Genomic DNA, 25,270 nt, shown 5'->3' with positions numbered 1-25,270 from the left:
GAGAGAAAACCATATCTATCAATGCCTGGGAATTAACTATCTGATTCATTCTAGATCTACTTTTTTTTTGTTTTTGCTGAGGCAATCTGGGTTGTGACTTGCCCAGGGTCACACAGCTAGGAAGTATTAAGTGTTTGAGGTCTTATTTGAATTCAAGTGTTCCTGATTTCAGGGCTGGTGCTCTATTCACTGTGCCACCTAGCTGCCCCATAGGTCCATTTTTAAAGCTGATCATGTTAACTATTTTTTCAGGATTTTATATGATTGAAGAAGAGCTCAACTAAGTTGGTAATGAGATATGGAACGGTGATATTTTGTATTTTGTTGTTTCCCAATCACCCCACTCCTACCATGGGTCCACAGTATTTTGATAAATACTATAATTTCATTCTTTTCAGCAGGCTCTTTCTCATTAGTTTTTGGTAAATATTCCTCTTTAAATAACATTTATCTTGGTTAATGTTTGGTTTTCAGGAAGCAAAGATCTATTCTTAATCAGGAGTTTTTTTCTTTCCATACAGGGTCAATGATTGTATCTTGCGGGTAAATGAAGTGGATGTCTCAGAAGTCTCCCATAGTAAAGCAGTGGAAGCACTAAAGGAGGCGGGTTCGATAGTCCGACTGTATGTCCGTCGAAGGAGGCCTATTTTGGAGACAGTTGTAGAAATCAAACTTTTCAAAGGTCCTAAAGGTAAATTTTTAAGCTCATATAAAACATTCTCTACCAAAACTGTCCCACAATATGTACCCGAAAATGCTTCCTTATAACTTAGTAATTGACGGCTCTTGACATATTTTTTTTTTAAACAATGTAGACACTTAGCTTTTAAGTACAGTATTGATTCTTCAAAATGGCCTTTGACTGATTCTAAGACCTGAACATCCAGCTTGAATAAAGACAGAATTGCTTGTAATTGTCTTTCTTCAGCCAATCTATGTCAGAAATTGGACTTGAATCTTCCTGATTCCAAGGCTGGATTTTATATCTATTTTATAGAAAGGTATTTGTAAGAAATATCTTCAAGCACACACACACACACACACACACACACAGAAAGAGAGCGAGAGAGAGAGAGAGAGAGAAAGAGAAAGAAATACAGAGAGACAGAGAGAGAGAGAGAAATACAGAGAGAGACAGAGAGACAAAGAGAGACAAAAAGAGACAGAGAAGATAGAGACACAGACAGAAGAAAGACAGACAGAGAGAAACAGAGAAATTCAGTTCAAATATTTATTAACTACCTACCATGTACAGAGTACCATACCAAGGCTTTAGATAAAACATCAGTCCTGCACTCATGGAGCTTATGCTTACATTCAATCATACATTTTAAAAAAATCCTAGAGAATCCCCAATGATCAACTATATTTTTAAGTACACAAATATAGTAGTAGTGTAATGGAGCTATGATCAATATAATCCCTTCCTAATCAGTGAGTCATTTATCAATTATTTATCAAGCACTTACCACATGCAAGGTAACATCTACTTCCCAGGCTTGTTGTGAGAAAGAATAATTGTAAAGCACTTAGCACATTACCTGGAACATAAAAAGTACTATTTAATTGTTGGTGATTGTTATTATTTATACTACCTGTCCTGTGCTGTTCTTCTTTAGTAATATGTGACAACCTTCTCACACCTACCATATATTTGTCTTTTGTACTTCAGGGAACCTGCAGCCATTTATGTCTTTGGAAACTGGGCTATATCAAGATTCCCATCAATGTGCTATGACCACGAAAATATTAGTGCTAAAAATATAGGCCTTTATTTCAGGAAGATGGTTGGGGTCATTAATGGCAACACTGTAAAATGTACCAAAGCCAATCTGATCTGATCTCCCAGTGCATAGTCCATGGGACAAATCTCTCTCCATGATACTTTCTTGACATACATCTCAACATAATTATAACCAACATAATGGTCCCTGGCATAATGATAAAATCCATGAGCAGTTCTCAGCCTTGCAGATTGTCCCCCTCTGTGACCCACTCCAGATTCCTTATCATTATTACAATGGAATTATCCATTATTCAATCCCTGTCTTCCTCATTCTGTGTCCCATTCATTCTGTCTGCTAGCAGTTGTCCAGCCCGTCCTTCTGTTCCATCACCTGGTAACATTTTGGAGGCCATCTGCTCTTTTGCTAGCAAATGTTTGCAGAAATTCTAGCAGAGATTCAAAATATTGTCACAAAAGCAAAGATTTAGGATTAGAAAGAGGAATTGGAAGTCATCAAATTCAACCCCCTCATTTACAAATGAGGTCACTGAGGTACAGAGAATGTGAATGTAGAAATAATTAGATGGTGACACAGAGCATAGAGCACTGGGTTTCCAAGTCAGGAAGACCCAAGTTCAAATCTGATCTTAGACCCTTACTATCTGGGTGAGCCTGAGCAAAGTATTTATTTAACCTTTGTCTTTCTCAGTTAACTGAACTGTAAAATCAAGTTAATAGCATCTACATCCCAAGGTTGTTGTAAAGATCAAATGAGAAAATGAGATATTTGTAAAGTGCTTAGTACAGTAGCTGACATATAGTGAATTCATAAGAAATGTTGATTTTCTTCATTCTTCCCTTCTTCCCTTCCTTCCTTTCCCCTTCACTCTTTTTGTCTCTTCCTTTCTTCCTCCCTCCTTGTTGTCCTTTTCCTTTCTCCCTCCCTCCCTCCATTTTTACTTTCCTTCTTTAGTTCTATCCTTTCTTCTTGTTTCTTTTTCTTCCTCCTTCCATCCCTCCCTCCCTTGCTTCCTCCTTCTCTTCTTCTTCTTTCCTTCTTTCTTCCTTCCCTCATGCCTTCCTTCTTTTTTCTTTCTTCTTTCCCTTCTTCCTTTTTTCTTTCCTCTCTTCCTTCTTTTTTTTCCTTCCTTCCTTCTTTCTTCCTTCATTCTCTCCTTCCTTCCTTCCTTCCTTCCTTCCTTCCTTCCTTCCTTCTTGTCTTCCTTTCTTCCATCCTTCCTTCATCATAGAGCAGGAAAGGACCTCAGTAACCATTACATATCACTTTCTAATTTTACAGATGAAAAAATAGAGGGAGTTTAAGGAATTTGCCCACAGTCACACAAGTAATATCATATACAAAATTTAAACACTGATACTCTAATTTCAGAATCAGTGCTTTTTCTACAGTATGCTTCCAAAAAAAATAAAATGTCCTATGCCATAATCATGTTTGAAAGATATATGTGTGTGCATGGATTTGTCTGTGTATGTATGTGTATAAGCTTTCTTGATAGGAATAACTGTCTGATAATTGGAAAAAGAAGGCAATCACACACAGGAAATGCCTGATGCCCCAAACCACTCAGGTTCACTAGGTAATAAAACACATTGGAGATAAAAAACCAAAGTGTGATCTGTGGGGGCACATGTGGTTTGTCAGTAAATACTGCACATTTAAAATATATGTCTATCAAATGACTTCCTCTGTTACCCTCTAAGCTAGAATTTAGGAGAAGTAATTTGAAGGAGGCTTGTGATTAAGCAAGTGCAAAGCAGCTAGTTTCTGTGGCCTGAGGCAAAGGAACATAAGACAGTAGAAAATATGAGGCTGGCTGTTTTAAGATTTACACCATGTCTTGAGAAACCATTTAGCTGGACCAAAGCCACAGTATAAAAATGAAGATGAAAAACTGCCCTCCTGTTCACTAAAGTTCTCTCATAGCCTTTCTTGAAACTTGCCACTGGCTAATTTTGTTATACTATGGTTATAATAGCTCCTATTTCTGGAGTGTTTTAAGATTTACAAAGTGATTTCCTTCTAGAAAATGTATGCAGAAAAGAGAACATAAAGCAAGTATTATTTTCCATTTTTTGCAAATGAAAAAACTGAGGCCCAGAGTCATAAAGTGACATACCCTAGACTGTGCAAAGTTAGTGGCAGAGCAAGGGCATGAATCCACCCAATCATTGTATTGCTAAAGTCAGTGACTTTTCTATAAGATTCATTTAATAGCAAACTACAACCATTTTTCCTATGCTTTCCCAAATGTTTCTAAAAATGATCATGCAATAAGTGTATACATTACTATAACATTACACTTCATTGATGGTTACATTTCTAACTGTATCTGTCACTCAGGATATAACTAAAAGTCAAAGAATTCGTAAAGAATTCTTTGCAAAACCAACAGAATTATCATAAAACCTATATGCTCTATTATATCACTGTCTCCCCCAAATGAGCTAAGTATCCTAAGTTATACTACAAATACACATGTGCATGCATTTATCAGTTACACATATATCCACATACTATATATTTATATATAATTGGTTAATGTTTGCAAAGCACTATCCACAATAATTCTGAAATTGATACTATGAGTATTAGTAGGGCAGCTAGATGGTGCAGTGAATAAAGTGCTGGATTACAAGTTAGGAAGACTACTTTTCTTAAGTTTAAATCCAGCTCAGACACTTACTAGCTATGTGACTCTGGGTCATTTACCTCAGTTTCACTATTGAAATGATCCAGAAAAGGATAAGTCAAACTGCAGTATTGTTACCAAGAAAATTCCAAATTTATGTCTAAAAAGTTGGATATTACTCAAATGACTATACACCAATAAATAATAGTACTCTCACTTTACAGGTATGGAAACTGAGGTTCCATGAAAATGAAACCCATTCTTAGAACAAGACTCTTATCTTTAAGGATTGAATAGAGTCCATAAAATTTAGCATATCTATTTTGAATGACATGGATTTTTTTTCCTTCCTGACTTCTTAGCCATGACTGAAGTTTTTGTAAATCTAATGTTCAGATAAATTGAATATTAGTGTGTAATAATTTTTTAATGTGTGTTTATATGACTGATACATTCATCTTTGAGATAGGTTGCAGCTATCTGTGGATAAATCATTAGGCTTAGGATCAGGAAGATTTGGGTGCAAATACAGGCTCTTTTTTGTGATCCTCGGAAAGTGTCACAGTTAACCTCTATTTCACTTTCCTCAACTGAGGAACAACAAATGAGAATAACACTGCACTTCTCTCCCAGGGTTGTAGTGAGGATCAAATGAAATATTAGCATAATACCTAGAATATAATAGGTATTAATAATGTTTATCTTCCCTTCCTTTTTCTTTCCTTCCCCGTTACTCACTGTATTACATACTCACTAATATTGATTTAAACTGAAGAATGTTAACATGACTTTAGCTAGATCCATTGTAAGATTTTCAATTGGATTCTATAGTCCAAAGAGTCCTGAGTTAGGAGTCAGAAAGCTTTACTGAGTGCTAGTTCAGCTATTTCCCAGCTGTATGACTTTGACCTTTTTCTTACTTGGTCTCAGCTTTCTCTCCAATAAAAGGAAGATTAGCCTGGCTGATGTGTGAGGTGTCTTCCAGTCCTAAAGTTCTATGATCTTTAATGTGAGTGGTGAAAATGGTCCAGATAAGATCAATAGGATATCTTCAGCTAGTTCGTATTACTGGATATCAGAACATGAAAGCTACCAAGCCAGTTTCGAAGACTGACATTTTCTAAAATGTGGGCCAGACTTTAGGTTTGGAGGTTTTTCCAGAATTTGGATTCTTTTGTTAATTCCCCCTCACATTCTCCCCAAGTCAGAAATTTGGAGACCAGGTGGTACTGTTCTTCTCATTTATGTATTCTTTTATATGAATATTCTCTAATCAGCTTCCTTGTTCCAGATACCACTGTGACTTTCTCCCAGTACTATGCTAGAACTGCCTACCTTTAATTCCCACATTTAATAATAATAAAGATAATAATAATAATTGTTGTGATATAATTACTTGAGCACATGTACAATGCCATGTTTTATTAAAATTAAATATATTCTCATCCAAAAGAAAATACTATTTATATGATGCTGGAAGAAAAAGCATCATACAATTTAGATCTAGAAAAGTCCTGAGAGAACATCAACCATAACCTGCTCATTTTATAGAAGAAGAAAAGGTGGATTGCCCACCAAGGTCCCATCCACCACTGAAGGTGGACTTCAAACCCCCCCAAATTAGCACAATCTTAGCTTGCCATTAATAGAGGCCTAAGGACCAGAATAGTGATAACAAAAGGGGGATTATGAGTATATTAGGATTACAGCAATCAGTTCTGATCACTTCCATTTAGGAAGGATATGAATAAATTGGAGAATACCTAGAAAAAGTCCATTGAGGTGATTAAAATAAAGACGTCAGAGAGGCAGAAATTGACTTGGTATAAAGATAAACTTTCTAATATTTGAATCTCCAAAAAGAATAATGGCTAGACTTAGATCGGAATTTCTCAACATTAGAGTAACCAAATTTAATAGTATGGCAGCCAGAACCCTGGACTTAGTGAGAAAGGCCTGAAATCTGAATCCTGCTACAAATACTAGCTGTGTGATCTTGTCATACAGTACCTTGGCCCTTCTCTTTCTCAGTTTTTTCATCTTTAAGTGGGGAAATAATAACAACTACTTCATAAGAATGTTGTGAGGATCTAGAGAGAGCTGTGTTATTGTTGTTCAGGCATTTTTTCGGTTATATCTGACTCTTCACAATTGCTATTGAGGTTTTCTAGAATAGAAATACAAAAGTGTTTTGCCATTTCTTTCTCCAGCTCATTTTACAGATGAGAAAACTGAGACAAACAGGGTAAAGTGACTTACCTAGGCTCACCCAACTAGTAAATGTCTGAGCCTGGATGTGAATTCAGAGAGATGGACCTTCCTGACTCTAGCCTCTATACTGTCTACACTTTTACCACTTACTTGACCCAAAAGGCTTTGGGAAAAAGTGAACTTGATGACTTCATACAGGCTTCCATCACTTAAATCCAATTCATTTGCCTGTCATAATATTACTTCCCTGATGTCATGGTCTTCTTTGAGAAAGAAGGACAAACAACAACAATAACAATAGCCAGTGAGCATAGATGCACTATTTTTCACACCTGAAAGCACCAGCTATCATTAACCTTGGAAGATTTCAAGTGTAAGTATGCTAGTCTCTTACCAGAAATATTCCAGAGAGAATTCTTCTTGCTCAGCTAATTTGATTATTTCTGAAGATCCTTCAGACTCAAAAATTTTGTTAGACTGAAATTCAGGGAGACAAACATGGTTTCTAAGTAGAGGGGTAATGTGGCCAGACTTCTTCATTGTGAAGATTATTTTGATATTTCTGTGACATATTGGAGACATGAAGGATTAGATCCAAAGGTAATTATTGAAATCTTCCAGTTGTCAGGTGCTTAAACTAGGATGGTAGCAACATGAATGCAACACAGGGAACAGAAGAAAAGAAAATGTAGAGAGATGTGCAGGAGAGAAGACTCAGAGATTTCCATTCTAGAACTGTGAGCCTCAATAACTGGAAGGATAATGATGCCATCAACAGAGGAGAGTCTTGCACAAATTGTTAAATTTGGAGCCCATCAATTATTCTTCTTAGTTTAGAATCTAAGAAACATCATGTCTCCTTAAGGATGAATAGATCACCTGAAATCTCATCATGCAAGTTGACTCAGTTTTTGCTATTCACCCCTGCAACTCCCTTAGTTGCCTCATCTTCTCACTGGAGAATGGAACAATCAACTCCTCCCAAAGCCTTTCTTTGTAGGATTTTCCAGATAACTGAAGCCTCAGTTTTACTAGGCTTCAATTTCAGAGTGGAACACCCTGGCTCTGTCCCTCCACCCATTTCAGTTTCCCTTCTGTGTGGTCTTCCTTTACCCAGTAGATTGTAAACACCTTGATGACAAGGAATATTTTTTCTTATATGTATCCCATGGGATTTATCACTGTATCTGGCACATAGTAGACAATGAACATGAATGGTTATTGAATTCTATTGAAATGGAAAGAAGGGACCTCCAAAATCCTGTAATTAAATCTGTAATAGAGGAATACCATTCATCTATATGCCATCTCCAGCAGTAGTCTTCCTGCTTAAAAGTGAAAACTTTCCATTAGAGAGTAATCCTCTTACTTTGGTTCCTTATTTCAAGCCTAAATCTGCCTCTATGCATGTTCAACTGCTCTTCCAAATTCTGTCTTCTAGGATCAAAGTCTTATAGGGCTTTCATATTACAGCCTTTGAAATATATTTAATATTTAAATTGTGTTTTAAATTTAAATTTAAATACTGTTATTATGCCACTGTTACTCCTTATATCCTGTTCCCACTAAAGTTTCTGCTTTCCAGGATAAACAACTTCTTCAACTGATCATCCCATGACATGATCCCATGATTCTTCAAAGCTTGTAGCTCTCTAATCTATCAGTGAATGACCTTTCAGAAATGGGTCTCCCAGAAGTAAATACACTGCTCAAATTTTATACACCCTGCTCTTCTAATCTTACCTCAAATCACGAGTTCTTTCAGATGCCATTTCACATCGTTCATTTGTATATGGAGCCTGTAGTTTAATAAAATCTCAAGTTATTTTTCAGACACACTATTCTAGTTTAGGCTGGGTTAGGCGAGGCTGGGCTGGGCATAGCATACTGCTCCTTAGCTTATACTTGTGAAATTATTTTTATTTGTTTATTTGGAACTCAAGTATATTCTTTTAAATTGAACCTTATTAAGTTTCATATTATTAGATTCAATCCAATTTTTAGCCTTTCAAGATCTTTTGGGGACTCTGATTCATTTCATAGGGTAGGTATCCTTCCAAACTCTGCAAATTTGATAAACATTCCATTCGTGTCTTTATTCAAGTCTGAAAAAAATGTTAAACAGTACAGGGCCAGACAAGGACCAGAAGTTGAAAGGAATAGCAACTTTAGTGGGGAAGATAATTAGTTCCATTTTGAACATATTGGGTTTGAAATGCCAAAAGCACACTTTTCCTCTTTCCCTCAATGGACCATTGTTCACTCCTTATTATCTCTGTAGCAATGAATGCCTGGATCATGGGTCTTTTTTGAAATCAACTTTTGGTTATATTTTATTATACAATGAATAAGTAAGCTTTTCTTATGACTTCATAGCAGGTGATTTGCTGCTTATGAAAAAGTCTCAAATATTGTCACTGTAACCACCTCACCCTTTACCTCCATATATCATATATTATAATCTAGCAAGAAAGCAAATGAGTTTGCTCAAATTTGATTAAAGTTGTGTAAACAAAGAAATTTCTCATCCTCTTCCCTCACTGTGCCCTGGAACAGAGTTGCTGTTATACTCACTGGCTAAGATGTAGTTAAATGGTACTTTAAAGCAAAACCTTTTCATTGAACTTGATATCGGTGGCTTCTAAAAAAATGTTTGAACATTAAAAAAAAAAAAACTAATTTACTCACTTCAAGATAGAAAGAATCAGAAACAGAGGTAGAATGAACTTCCAATTTGTCAAAATTCAAAGCTTTTCCTAAGGAAAGCAAATCCTAATTATCCTACGGAGATTAAATACAACCAAGAGTGTTTCCCCACCCAACATTGTCATGAAAGCATTATTGTGAAATATTTTAACTAAACCACATTAAAATACCTTTTATCATTCTATCATGTCATTAGTCAGATTGTTAGAGACCAGTCCAGCTAGAGGACTTTTCTGTTAGTCTTTTTCCCTAGCATCCTCATCATGAAGTCCTAATAGTGACTCTCCAGTGCTCTTGATCCTGATGGCACTGATGGCACTCCTTGGGGTTTATCCCCATCTTACTATTGCAACATGTTTCTCTATCCCTAGGCAAATCTTCCATCCCTTCCATCCCACCACCAACTAACCTACTAATAATGTATTCACTACTTGATGCATTTCCCTGTACTAGCTCACTTAGCTAAGTACTTAGCTTAGTAGAGTTAATCCATTCTGCTCCTATTTATCAAAAGTCACTACTCTAAATCCAATTTACTCCTTCCTTTATCTCTTTACTCAGAACTTTAGCATTGCCTGCCCTGTAGATTATAGAACCAAAATCTGTACTCTGCATTCTCTTTATTGTATTGCCTAACTCAGAAACTGTCTAGTCCAATTCCACGTTACAGAAGCACTTAGGCAATAAATAAAGAAAATGCAGAGCCTGGAGTCAAAAAGATCTGAGTTCAAAACTGATCTCAGATACTCATTAACTGTGTGACCTTAGTCAAGTCACTAAATGATATCTACATCAGTTTTCTCAACTGAAAATCGGGACAATAATAGCACCTGCACTTCCCCTTGGGATATATGAAAATCAGATGGACAGTATTTGTATAGTGCTTAGCATAGTGTCTAGAATTTACTAGGAAGATTAATAAATTCTTGTTTATTTTCTCCCTACTTACCTACCTAGGTAATAAACAGCAAAAATGAGATTTTATCTCAATTTCTCTGATGCCAGAGCCAGTATTTCATTGTATCTCACTGGTGGTTCAATCTCCATTCTACCCAATTCTTTCTTTGGACCCAATTATTCCCTTAATGTTGTTTTGACTAAAGTCATATTGTTACAGAATTACCTAATGAACTTGGGTGGATTATTATCTACGCTTGTAATACAGAACGTATAAGTATTCAATCCCAAAGTAAAATATGAAGCTGTGATGAATTTTAATATTTGAAAAAATATTCATTTGCAACATAGTTTCAGTGATCTCTGTACTGCTCTTTAAAAACATGAAGTTAAAGAGAAAATAAATGTAAAAATGAGAAACATGTAAGGTTTTGCTGTTCTCCCTGAAAGATCTTTGCACCTGATCAGAATATCCTACAACAGTATTTGCTTCTATTGAAGTACATAAAGTCAAAAAGCATTATTGTTTAGTTGTCACCAACTCTTCCTGATGCCATTTAGAGTTTTCTTGGCAAAGATGGTGGAGTAGTTTGCCATTTCCTTTTCTTGCTTATTTTATAGATGAAGAACTTTGGTAAACAGGGTTAAGTGACTTACCCAGGGTCACACTATTAAATGACAAAGGACAGATTTGAATTCAGGAAGATGAGTCTTCAAGAAGAAGACTCATCTTCCTGACTTCAGGTCCACTACTTTATCCACATGCCCCTAAAAGGCAATTATCTTCATGCTAAATTCATTGAGCTCCCAACTAAATACATTTGGTTTCCAAACCCACTGGCAAGCATGCATCACATTCTTCTTTTTTGGAGCATTTTCACATAATAAAACCAAAACCAATAGAATAGCTTATTCATAAATTTTACCATTGGTAAACTCTCAGTCAGAGAAGCCTTGTTCTATACTGCCATGGTGCATGAACATAACTAAATGTATACTTTATGCAGGTACTTTATCCCACAGTGCAACATAAAATAAAGTTTGAAATTAAATTTCTATTTTCAGCTGCCACAAAGCAGGCTGCTTTATACATCTTTTTTATTTTTCTTTTGTTTGTTTCTAATGGTAATTTTCCACCTACACTCTGATTATTGTAATCAGGGAAGGCACCAATACCTAGAGGCTAAATCAATCAAAAGGATAAACTAGGTATAAACACATCCTTAATCAGTTTGGGAGGAGTTAAGTGCTTGTTCCTTTGATGAAAAATGGTGCCATACAGGAAACATCTCATGACTGGCTAAAAGAATCAGACATACTCCTGGGTCTACATATAATACAATGAAGCCATTGCAACTGGGCTTATAAGGTGGTAGTCAAATCCGCTGGTAAGAGGACCCTCAGAAGAAATTGCCCTTGGGAACAGTAGCTTGAGTTTTTCACACATACCCCATTAACCATATGATGGCCTTCTGATCTTTCCAAAAGATCTCCCTGGAGCATCAAGAGCTCATGGTATTGTCTGCACAGGAGCTTAAAGACCCATGGAAGTTAAACTATAGGGATCAAGGAAAATCACCTCTGAAATTCTATAAGAATACTGAAGTTTTGTCCCCAGCAAAGTGTTACATTGAAGACCGTCTTCATGACACTTCCCCAAAGTGAATAAAGGACTCTTACAGTTAGGGGACCGAGTCTTCCTGACTCCAGGTTCGGGCACTCCGGGTACTCTGTGCCACCCTGAAGAAAGATAGCACTGAAAACCATGAGGAGCATTTGAAGGAATTGGGGATGCTTAGCTTGGAGAAAGGAAGATAGCATGGGGACATGTAATCATTGTTTTCAGATATTTAAAGGGTGGTCAAGCAAAGAAAAAGGGGTGAGGGGAGATTTCACTAAGAGTTAGTCATTTAATCCCAGAAGGCAGCAGCAACAGCAATAGTAATAGCAAGGGGAAGAGGAGGAATATGAGGAGGAGGAGAAGGAAGAGGAGGGAGAAAATAAGTAAAAGGAGAGAGGAGGAGGAGAAATAATAACAGTAATAGCAACAGCAACAATAGTAGTAATAATGGTAATAATAACATTCTTGTTGTTATTGTAATAGTAGTAACAGCAGTACCAGAAGCAGTAGTAGAAATAGTAGTAGCGATGATACTAGTATATTAGTAGTAGTTGTAATAGCAGACTAGTAGTACTACTGGTAATAACTCCATTTTATGGAGGGAAACTGAGGTATACAGAAATTAAGTGACTGTCACACAGTAAACTGTTTGAGAAAGGATTTTCTAACTGTAATTCAGATCTATACACTATACCGCCAAACTTTTATATGGAAAAATGGATACAAGTTGAAGAGAACTAAATTTAATGTCAGTGTAAGAAACTATTTTCTTTTTAAAAAAAAAATTATTTTATTTGAAAAAACAGTAAGAAAAAAAAAGCAGAAAAGAATACAAAAGAAAATAAAGCAAAACAAAAGAGAACATTGTCATGTGCCCAGCAGAGTATCAGAGAAGATTCAAAATATATAACAATAAATTACCAGATCAAGAGAAAGTATATATATAATATAGATATATAGATGTAATTATATATAATTATATTTATGAATGTCCATTTTTTCTTTACTTCCTCAAAAATTGTTCTTTGATTTTCTGCTGCACTCCTTATTTACTTTATTCCTTTTTTTTAACCCTTTTTAATCTCCTCATCAACCTCAAGCAAGTTGCAGTTAAATATAAAGATATATTTATGTATACATGTGTAGCTATATACATACACACTATCACACAAACACATATACACATACACATACATCTTTGCTATCCCTGCTAAGAAGCTATTTTCTAACAATTAGAGGAAGGTTACCTCAGAAAGTGCTTCATTGTCCTTCACCAGAAATATTCAAGCAGAAGATGGATGGCCATATTTGGGGACTGCCATAAGAATAACGCTTTTTCAGACATTGGTTGGACTAAGTGATCCATAAAACTTGAACCTTTGAGGCTTTTATGTTGAATCTACTTTGTAATATTTGTGTGTGTGTGTGTGTGTGTGTGTGTGTGTGTGTAAAAGAATGAGAGAGGAAAAGTAAGAAAGGAGGGAAGAAAAAAGGAAAGGAAAAAGGGAAGGAAGAAAGGGAAGGAGAGAAGGAAAGGAGTCAAGGAGGAAAGGAAGAAGGGAGAAAAAAGAAAGAAAGGGGAAAAGAACTATAGAGGTTCTAAATAGAAATGATAAGAGTAGGTATAACTCAACACAGCAGGAAAAAATGGTTTATAGATAAAATGTTCCACAGTTTGAATTTAACTGCTTATAAAAACAATAATGCTAAAATAACAAGGCAATACATTAACATGAATGAGATAAAGTTTTGTTTTGCTTTGTTTCTCTGTATGTGGTATCATTTCCCTCAGTTTAATAGGATTATTTTCCCTATATTTATCAGAATATTATTAGTGAATTTGTTCTCTGAATTTTAAAAATGAATATGGAAAAACTAGAATGGTACTAGAGAAATATAAAGTAAATAAAAAAGGTAGAATATTACCCATCCCTTAAAGTTTAATTCAAGTCTCACTTATTTGAAATCTATACAATAACCCTAGGCTAATCTCTTTTTTCTGAACATTTTTTGTTTCAGTCATTTCTTTATATTATAGACAGGTTTTTATGTTAAATATGCCTTATAAATTCAACTAGATTATAATTTCCTTAACACAAATTATGTCTTTTACTTCTCAATCTGAAGATCATCATGCAAATAATTAGCTTCCATAAGAAAGATTGTTACACTGGGGAAAATTAGATTGGAAATTTTAAATTTAACATGAAAGTCAAAAAGACCCAATGAGATCTTAGCTTCCATTTATAAAGATACTGTGCTTAGAAGAATCAGGTAGGTGGCACAGTGAATAAAGTACCAGGCTTAGCATCAGAAAGACTCAGTTTCCTGAGTTCAAATCTGGCCTCTGACACATGAGCTATGTGATCCTAAGCAAATAATTTAATCCTGTTTGCCTCAATTTCCTCATCTGTAAAATGATCTGAAGAACATGACAAACCATTCTAGTATATTTGGCAAGAAAATCCCAAATCTGGTCACAAAGAGTCAGACACAATTGAAATGACTGACTGAATAACAAATGTTCCCAAATGATGGAGATGAATATCCTTTTAACACACCATAGTGAAAGTATTGAACAAGAAGCTGGAATCCAGTATAAGTGAAGATCACTCCATGAGTTCAAGTCATGTGACCTAGATAACTTAGACTCCAGAATACTTTGAAAGCCAAACAAGAAAACTTCAGATTGTTAAACTCTTGTCAGTGAATTGTTGAAGAATAGTGCTGAAAGAGGGAAACTGCTCTTAAAATAGATTAGTTTTTTTTTTTTCCCCCAGAAAAGGGAAAGTACTGATTCAAATCAGTACTTGGAGAGATTAAACAAATTTGCTCTATACCCTTTGATTGAAGTGCTTCTCTTCTTTTAAAGCACTGGCTCTTAATTTGGAATCCCTAAACTTAAAAAAATTAATAGCTATATTTCAGTATAATTGGCTTCCTTGTAATCTTACCTATTTATTCATTTAAAAATATTTTGATAAAAGGTCTGCAAGATTCACTAAATTGCCAAAGGGTGCTATGAGTCAAAAAAAATTTTAAATCCCACAAAGCTAGACTCAGTTCCAGTCTTTTTCCTAATGACTTCTCTGACTTCCTTAAAATGGTCTTTAACTTCTTCTGTATGGATAGAGATTGGATCTGGTCTTTTATTGGTACAGAGAATTCCCAGAGGTAAGGAAACTTAATTTACAATTCAGGACAGCAGCTTCTCTGAAACTTATAGACTTGGATAGTTGCCCAAGAATTGGTTGTTGTCCTTCATCCAAAATGACATCACTCTCTTAGAATCAAGTTACTGTGGCTGATCAGACCAATATAAGTTCCAAATACTCTGCCACTGGTCAAGTACAAGAATATTGAGAGGATAAATAACCTACCCAGGATCACAGAGTGAGTCTGTGTTTGAGGCTAGACTTCAGCTCTGATCTCTAATATCTGCTTTACCATGTTTAGGCTTCAAGGAAGGCCCTCCATTCACTATATTATATGTCTTACTCTGACTTGAACATAGTAGGTACTTAATAAATACATCAAAATTATAGGCATTTGTGCAGATGTCATTTTCACCCTTTTGGCTTCAGGTACTGTGCAATTCTTCATCTTTCGGTTCTTAGTGCCTAGTACTATACCTTAAACATAGTTTAAGTATGTTTTTCAGTTGTGTGTTTAACTCTTAGTATGATCCCTTTTGGAGTTTTCTTTTTTTTCCTTTAAATTTTTTTTTTCTGGTTATACATGTAAATTAACTTTTTAAATTCACATTTCTTTATGTGAAATGTGAAAAGAGAAAAAACAGAACAAAAGGGGAAAAACTATAGGAGAGGGAAAAAAAACAGAAAAAAGTGAACATAGTGTGTGTTGATTTACATTCAATATTCATAGTTCTCTTACTGGATGCAGATGGCATTTTCTATCCAAAGTTTATTGGGATTGCTTTGGACTTATTTGGAGTTTTCTTGGCAAAGAAAGTAGAATGGTTTGCCATTCTCTCCTTCAGCTCATTTTTACAGATGAGACAAATGGATTCAAATGGTTTACCTAGGGTCTCATGGCTAGTGAGTGTCTGAGGTCAGACTTAAAGCTGAGTCTTTCTGAATCCAGGCTAGGTACCCTATCTGCTGTAAAAGTAGCAAGTATATTCACTTAGATACTCATAAAATATATATTGCATTGATATGGGATTCGTACTGTATATCATGTCAACCCTGCTCCTTCAGAGTTATTAAAGGAATCAGGAAGGGACGTGTTTGGGAGGGTAAAGAACATTAAAAAAAAAAAAAAAGTTGGGCTGGAGGGAAGAGAAAGGAAAAGAAAGAATGAATAAATAATATTAAGTACTGACACAACATATAGGGAAGTGTTAAATGTGCAAAAAAGTTTGATCTGAGCAAAATCTGAGTAATGGTGACTTGATCTATATAGATTGAAAATAAATCTGTTATTTCATCAATATAGAGAATTCCCTGATGAAGAAACCCCATCTGTCAATGTATTTCCGACTTTTTCTTCGGTTACCAAGAACATGGAGATATTTAGTTACTTACCCATTGCTAAATAGCTAGAATGTGGCAAGTTTGTAATTTGAATCCAGGTCTTCCTGACTTTGGGATTAACGCTTTCCCCTATTCTACACAACCTATTAAATTAATCCACAGAAGAGTCAATTTGAGACACATTTAGAATTTCCCATGACCAGAAAAAGCAGTGGCAGCTTGGTCAGAAGTGAGGGGAGCATATTGGCAATCCAGGTTATTCCTTAGTACATTTAAACTTTTTGGTTAGATGAAATATCAAAAGGACTAACAAATGTCTGTAGTCTTTTGGGGAGGTGAACAACAAAATGATTAATATGAAAATCCTTTATGTAATTACACATATATAATCTATATCAGATTATTCCCCATCTCAGGAAGGTGGTAGGAAAGGGAAAGAAAAACAGCAAATGTTAAAAATGAGAAAAGAAATAGACAGTACTTTCACATGAAAATAACACATGGATTGGCTACATTTCAATTCAGCAAGAATATATTCAGCATTTCATAACTGGAAGTTGTCTAGGTTTTGAAGATTTAAAGACAAAGTACTCCTGCTTTCAAGGAATTTATATTCTAAGCACTGGTGGTTCTTAATCTGACATTTGCATGTGTGTGTGTCTGTGTGTGTGTTCATTATGTATTATTTCAGTTATTATATTCATTAATAACTAATATTAACATTTATATAATGCTTTCTATCTGTCAGAACTTATGCTAAATACCTTACATTATTTGATCTTAACAACCTTGGTAGGAAGGTGCTGTTATCATCTTCATTTTACAGATGAGGAAACTGAGACAAACACATTTAATGACTAGCTCAGGGTCACTCAGCTAGTAAGTGTTTGAGGCTGAATGTCAACTCAGGTCACTGATCCCAGGCTAAGTACTCTATTCATGGTTTTACTTAGTAGCTGTCCACAAATCTGTCTTCATTTCTATGTCTCTATGTCTATATCTTTCTATCTGTCTATCTTTATATGTCTATCTTCAAAAAAAAATATATATATATATATATATGCATATATATATATAACTATATTGTAATGTAAGTTGCTTGCTTTGTAATCTTATATGACTTAGTTTAAACATTTAAGATATTTTTCTGTAAAGATATATATATATATATATATACATGTGTGTATATAATATAATATAACATATATATATATTATGTGCATATATATATGCAAGCTTTACTAGATTGCCAGAGATATCTGTGGCATAAAGAGATTAAGAACACTCAAACAACAATGTGATTAACAATTCATTGAAGTATCTTAGCAAACTAATTAACAAGTGACATTTGTGTATTTATATCTGATTACAAATTAGACTAAAAGAGTTTATGACTCGCTTAAAGTTTAGCTAGAAAGTGGCAAATCCAGGACTGAACCCTTTCCAAGTAAAAGATCATTACTCTTTTCCTTGTGCCACAAATTTATTTTACAATACAAAATCTGTAATAGTAAAATGTAATGAATTATGTGGCAAGTAGAATGCTTGCCATATATGTATAAGGTAGTGATTGTAGCATTATTTTACTTTAAACTAGGACAGAAACAATAGAGTTCTGAATATTTTGGATTTATATTCACCATCTGGATGAAAACACTTTGGAACAAATTCAATCTGTTTCATATTCTTCCTGACTCAGTTTCAATTCTTGAGAGGAAAAATTACATAATGTTCCTTCCAATAAATCTCCCAGACTCAGTGGCACAATCTGGAATGTTTTGTTACTCTAATATGTCTTTGTATATTTGATCATTTTACATATGAATCATAGACTCTGAGTTGGACAGCACTTCAATGTATGTTTAGTCCAGTACAGTTAATTAGACATAAAGCATTTATTAAGAGTTTACTATTTATCAGACCCTGTGAGAGTTGCTGGTAATACAGAGAAAGAAAAAATTATGGCCCCTGCTCTCAATGAGCTCACATTCTGATGGAGTAAAGGGATTTGGGGTTGTAGCATGCAAACTAGTTGCATACAAGATGTGTGTATATCTATGTATATAGATAGATAGATTATTTATGTATTACATATAATATGTAGTATCTATATAGACTATAATGATATTTATAAAATGTATCATTATTATACCTAAAACTATATTTAGGAATTATATATAATATTATATATATTGTACATATACATATATGTATGTGAATGATTATAAATTGGAATTGATCTCAGAGGAAGGGACTAGCATCAAAGATGCAAAGGAAGCAAAGAGGTATCTTGGGGATGGTAGGAAGAATGTTTCAGACATGGAGGACAACCAGTGGAAGAGCAATCAGGAAACAGCAAGAATAGGAGATGGTGAGAACAGCAAGAAGATCAGAGTTGATAGATTTCACATTATGTAGAAGGAAGTAAAATATGTAAGGATCAAAAAGAAGCAGAATCCTTTCCATATCATTTTTGACAAGTAATTATCTATTGTTTGTTTGGAGAACTCCAGTGAGACAATACTTGCAAAAGGAGCCCATTTCACTTACACATAGACAACTCTTTTGGGTTGCTTTTTTTGTTGATGTCATTTATATCAAGCCCAAATTTATTTCTCACTGTTCCTTTTTCTGCCCCCTGGGACCAAGTAGTAGAAATCTAATTCCTTTTCTACATGACATTCCTTCAAGCACATTATAGAGCTAAAGCCTTCCCACTCACTCTGCTGTCTAGAAACTAAGTATCCATAGTTACTTCAGACGATGCCCATAGGACAATGATTCATAGCCTTTCACTGTATCTCTTCTAGACATGATCTAGTTTACCATTTTAAAATGTGGTACCTAGGGGCAGGTAGGTGGTACAGTGGATAGAGCATCAATCCAGAAGTCAGGAGGACCTCAGTTCAAATCTGGCCTCAGGAACTTAACACTTCCTGGTTGTGTGACCCTGGGCAAGTCCCTTAACTCCAGTTGCCTCAGCAAAATAAATAAATAAATGAATGAAATAAAATGTGGTACCTGGAATGGAATACAGTATTCCAGAAGCCTCTGATTAGGGCAGAGTACAAATGGACTATCATCTTCTTATTCCTGTTCCCTTCTTAATACTATCTCAGGCTGGATGAGCTCTTTTGGTGCCATAGTATATGGTTGATTCTTATGCAATCCAATAAAACCCCTGTATTTTTTTCTCTTTTGGTTTTTCTATAAACTAGCTAGTCATACTTCTCCTATCTTTTACATGTGAAATTGAATTTTTAAATTCAAGCAGTTCACATTTATCCCTATTAAATATCATCTTATTTGATGCAATCTGATATTCTATAAAAATAATACTTTTTAAATTTAAATTGTGCTTTATTTTTGGCCCATATTCTTTTCCTCCAATATTTCTTTGAGAAAGCAATAAAGCAAAATCTACTACAAATATACATATGCAGGTAAAAACTATTCTTAATTTGGTCCTGTACACAGGGGAAAAATACTTCAATCTGTATCCTTGAATCATTAACCTCTCCATTTGGAGGTGCATAACATATTTCGTCATGAATTGTTTGCAATTGTTAAAATAGGGATTCTTAACCTTGGAATAAATTCTAGAAGGATTATGAATGTGGCTGGGAAAAAAAATCTTTATTTTCACTAATCTTTATTCCTTCATAATCCTTTGTGGTTTATTGCATTGTATTTGAAAACAAGATTCTTTTAAAAACATTCTTGAATTATGCCCAAAGAGTTATAAAACTGTATATACCTTTTGACTCAGCAATACCATTATTAGATCTGTTTCCCAAGGTAATTAGGGAAAAACAAAAAGAACAATATGTTATGCAATATTTGTAGCAGCACCATTTGATATTGCAAAGAAGTAGAAATTGAGTGGGATACCCAATAATTGGGAAATGACTAAACAAGTTATTGCACATGATTATGATGGAACCCTACTGTCCTATAAGAAATGATGAGCAGATTGATTTTTGAAAATAAAACATGGAAAAACTTGCACGAAATAATGCAGAATGAAATGAGCAGAACTAAGAGAAGATTGTATATAATAACAACAATATTGTTCAAAGAATGATTAAGTTCTTCTGAAAAACATTCAAATCAACTATGAAGGACTTAGGAAGGTCTTTCTCCAAAGAACGAATTGACATTTGGAAGAATGTATTGTGTGGTTCTACATAGAGAACTGTCTCAATGGTAGCCTTATCAACTGTGGGGTTCAGAAGGGAAGGAAGGGAGGAAACAACTCATAATTTCAAATATAATAAAAAATAAATAAAATCTTTTTAAAAAACAGTTCTGAGAAGGGAGTCCATCAGCTGTACCACCCTGCCTAAGTAGCCTATAAGACACAGCGCTTAAGAACTGCTATCAAAATATTTCTGAATACTGATGTTTTCATTCAGTCCACTATGTAACCTCCCCATCTTATTTTAATCTACAAATTTGATAATATTCTATATACAAATAACAGATTAAAAAGCCGTTTCAGGGTTCAGCAGTGGGCCATTCTATTTTCAAGTTAACTTCAAATCTTTGTCTGTTCTTTAAGTTCAGTTGTTCAACATCTTGTAATTCCACCCAATCCTACTATTGTTTAGCCATCATCTTTTTTCACCAGAGTATGATTCATGATTGCTGATTGAATAATAAAAATAGCTGATATCCTCATAGTGATTTGTGATTTGCAAAAGACTTTCCTCTGAATGCTGCTTTGGTATGCATCATACTACCTGCCAATAGATTTATCAAAATGGTGCATGTTGACATCTGTCTCTAATTCTATATACATGTTTGTAGCATTGATATTCATTCATTAATGAGATTGGGTAATTTCTCTTGCCTCCTTTACTGAACTAATTCAGGGACATTACCAATAAATTCCATCTACAGCCTGTTGCTTTTTTGGAAGTTACATCACTCTTATATGAATGCTTTGACCTATATAGTTGTTTAAAAAATTATTCCTTTTCTTCCCCTCCCCAATTACTACTCATACTTGTACAGTAAAAGAAGTAAAAAATATGAAATGCAAATGAATATCACTGGACTTAGAACTAGACTAAACTACAATAATAGCAATTATCATAAAAATGGCAATATTCTCTACTGGATCATTCAAATCCATAGTGAAATAACATTTGATGAAGACCTTAATCTTATGGGAAACCACTTGTATTTCCTTGAGTTAATTCAGAAATATTAATCAATATGTCAATGAATCAATAAAATGGTCTTCCTGATTTATTGCAGTTAAAAAGCCCAATATTAATAAAAATGTCATTCACTCATAATTTTTGTGATGGATGGGTCTTTGCAAGGATAGCTAAACTGAAGTTTCAGGTGACAGACTCACAGCTAAATGTTAAAAACATATTTGGCTCTCTTCCTCTTTGATGAATAGTTGGAACTGTCAGAAATCATACTCTAGTATAATAAACTTTTAAGAATGCATTGTTATTTCAATATCCAGGTAAGGTATTGGAGGAAAACTTTATTGGCATGAAATATATGTAATATGTAAGCATTTTTATTAAAATAATATCCTTTGTTTTTATATTACTTTCATATTCAAATATATCACCTTTTTACCCAGAAAGCTGTATTACAAAGATAACAAAGAAAAGGAGAAAAAAGTTAAGGAAAACTGACCAATGTATAAACCAAGTTTGAAAGTACATGATTTTTTTTTTTTTCATTCATACCCTTACCCATAGCTCTGCAAAGAAGGGGAAAATGTACATTTCTTCTCTTTTCCTTGGGAGTCAAGCTTGTTAATTATAAAATGTTTTGTTTAATTTATTTATTTTTCTTCATTGTATTTATATTTTTGTAGTCAAAATTCTGTTTCCTTTGCTATTATGTTTATGATCTTCTAAAACTTCTCTGATGTTTCTATTCATGGTTTCTTTCAACACAATAATATTCCATTATATTCAGGTCCCATAACTTATTTAGCCACTACTCAATTTATGACTACTTCCTTATTTAGTAATAATAATAATTAGCAACAATATAGTTATATATGCATAATAATAAATGGTATTTTATCATTATTATAGATTATATTAACTAACATTTGTTTAGTACTCACTGTGAATCAAGAATTGTGCTAAGCACTTTTACAAACATTCTTATTTGATTCTCAAAATGACTTTGAAAAGAAGATGCTATTGCTCCTTCCATTTTACAGATGAGTAGTTGAGGGAAAGTCATTAAATAATTTGCCCCAGATCACAGAACTAGTGAGTGTCCAAGTTCAAATTTAAAATCATCCTCATTCCAGGCACTGCATTCTATCTCCTATGTAATCTATGCTGCTATAAATATGCCACTTTTCTATTTTTTTTTTTTACCTTATTGTGGTATATGCCTAGCAGTTGGAATTTTGGGTCAGAAGGTATGAACATTTTAGTCACTAAGTCATTTTTATGTATAATTATTAAGCTAGATTTGAACTAACCTTCTAAGTTTAGATTTGTGCATCATGTATAATATATTGTCTTGATAAATAGAATGTTCCAAACACCTAATTTCCCCTTTTCTTATTAATAAGTTAATGTCTAAAATAGAGAGCTATAGATGTCTTTTAAAAACTTGTTTAGATTTTCATTTGATTTTTATCAAATCAGCCACTTTTGACTTTTTAGTTAACTTTTCTCTCTTTTAGAAATTCCTATTCCTATTAGAAAGCATGAACATTTATTTACACTTTGGCTTTTTATTATTCCTCATTTATTTGAGAAAAATTGAATAATTTAGTATTTATGACTATACCAGGGGAATAAACTTCACTGGTCTTTCAAGCACTGATCCTTTCAGGATGAGAAAGTGTGTTGTAAATATCTTCATTTGCTTGTTTAGCTTAGTTCTTCCCAGGTGGGTCCATTGATGCCACTGAATTGAGGATACGTTTGGATTTTGATTTTTCATCATTTCTACTGAATTGAAGAAATGAGACAAATGAACATACTTATATTTGTTGTTTTGTTTGTTGGAGCAAAGCAGGATTTCTTTGGTTTAAAATTGATTGTGTCTTCTTCCTTGACTTTTGTTGGCTTCTTTTTCTCTTCTTATTCATTCTTCCTTCCAATGTACTAGCAAATTATCTGTTCCAGCAGCTGATTTCTTGAAGTATATCAGTTGTGGGTCTCCTGCCTCCCAGATTGTGTTTGTAGGCAAATCCCAGGTTCTGTCCCTGTTTCTTTCTTATACACTCCTTGAAGTGATTTAATTTCTTCCTACAGCCTCAACTCTTATCTCCAAGCAAATAACTCCCAAATCTGTGTAAGCTGTGACTTCTCTCTGTTATCATTTCTGCCCTTCCATTGCCCTGCTGGTCATTTCCATCAGGTCATTTGACTGTAACATCAAACTCAGCCAACCAAAAAACAACCTAATGATTGTTATTGTTGTTCAGTTATTTTCCAATTGTGTCCAACTCAGCCTGTCCCCATTTTTTAAAGCAATAATACTAGAATGGTCTGTCATTTCCTTTTTCCAACAGATAAAGAAACTGAGGCAAATAAGATTACTCAGAATCACACAGCTAGAAAGTGTCTGAGGCCAGATTTAAATCGAGGAAGATGAGTTTTCCTGATTTTAGGACAGAATTCTCTCCATTGTGACTCCTATCTGCCCCTAAATTTACAATAATAATTCCCATTTCTCTATGGGTTTATTTTGGTCCTGGTTTTTGTTTAATGCTTTGTCCCACTATTAATTCTTACAGACTTTAGAGTCTGTTAAAAGCCCTCAGGTCTTGTTTAAACTGAAACTGTTGTAGAGCACTCCTGCCTCCGCCATTCTTTCCCTGAACAGATGATTATTTGAATTCAAGAGTAGACCTAGACAATTGCTCATAATATGTTTTTAATCTCATTAGTTCCAGTCTTGACTGAGTTCTAACCTGTTGAGATCCTTTTGGACTATAAGTATTTCCTGTAGCATTACCAGCTCTTTACAACTTCATTATGGAAGTATGATAAATATCATTATTCTAAATCATTAAAAAAAAAAAAAGTGAACATCCCAGACCAAAAAGGGAGCCTAGATCTTTCACTAGAATCTTTTCTCTGGATTTGTCTCATCATCCCATCCAATGTCAGGTCTTCTTAGACACTCCTACCTCTATTTCTTTGGGCTGTTTTTCATTTTTATATTGATTCTAATTTTCTTGTCACTATTCTCTGGCCACTTTGTTTTCCTTGGGTATTCCCATGGGTATCCCATCTAGAGATGCATGGGACCAGCTATAAATTAACTTATATGCTGCTATAGCATAGCCAGTAGCTGAGGAAGTCTTTTAGAAGTACATTTCTTTTCTATTCTTTATTGGATGGGGAAGAGACAATTCTGAAGGACACTATCTGAAGGACTTTGTTGGAAAATTTTATGCCATAGAACATTACAACAACAGTAAGAAATACTCTTAAAGTAACATGTTTATATTTGGAGAATTTGTATACTAATAAGATTTTGAAAGATGTTTCAAAGTGACAATGCAGTTTTTCTATTCAACACAGGACCATGACTTCCATTCAAAATGTATTTAAGTGCCTTCTTAAAACCAGTCACTAAGATAGCTGTTGGGGAAACAAAGGCAGATATGAAAGAATTTCTACCTGGAAGAATTTTGCTGTCTTTCAATAGATGGGGAGAATAGCAAGCACACAAATATATAAGTATATATAGATATAGATATAGACACACAGAGAGTAAACATAAAATAATTTCTGTAGAGTGCTTAGGATAGTCCTCACCCAAGAGTAAGTAATAGGGTTGACCTAGCAAGTCGCACAGTAAATAGTGTCAGGTCTGGAGTTAGAAAGATTCATCTTCCTAAATTCAAATCTGGCTTCAGATAACTTATTATATGACTGAGCAAATCACTTATCCCTGTTTGCCTTAGTCTCTTAATCTGTAAAATGAGCTGGAGAAGGAACTGGCAAAA

The 25,270-nt window shown here is 34.3% G+C and overlaps 1 protein-coding gene across 14 annotated transcripts in view; it reads left to right on the top strand.

Moving 5' to 3' along the window:
• Positions 1-25,270, top strand: part of DLG2 (discs large MAGUK scaffold protein 2) — a 2,591,935-nt gene that overhangs the window by 1,859,333 nt on the left and 707,332 nt on the right. For all 14 annotated transcript variants that reach the window (XM_051987236.1, XM_051987235.1, XM_051987234.1 and 11 more), the window contains one exon: positions 522-691. In XM_051987236.1, the coding sequence (XP_051843196.1) occupies positions 522-691 (170 nt within the window). The remainder of the gene's footprint in view (positions 1-521; positions 692-25,270) is intronic.

This window comes from Antechinus flavipes, chromosome 3 (genome assembly GCF_016432865.1).
Source record: "Antechinus flavipes isolate AdamAnt ecotype Samford, QLD, Australia chromosome 3, AdamAnt_v2, whole genome shotgun sequence".
Taxonomy (NCBI): domain Eukaryota; kingdom Metazoa; phylum Chordata; class Mammalia; order Dasyuromorphia; family Dasyuridae; genus Antechinus; species Antechinus flavipes.
The sequence above is the reverse complement of the archived record's forward strand: the minus strand, read 5'-3'. Positions and strand labels throughout refer to the sequence as shown.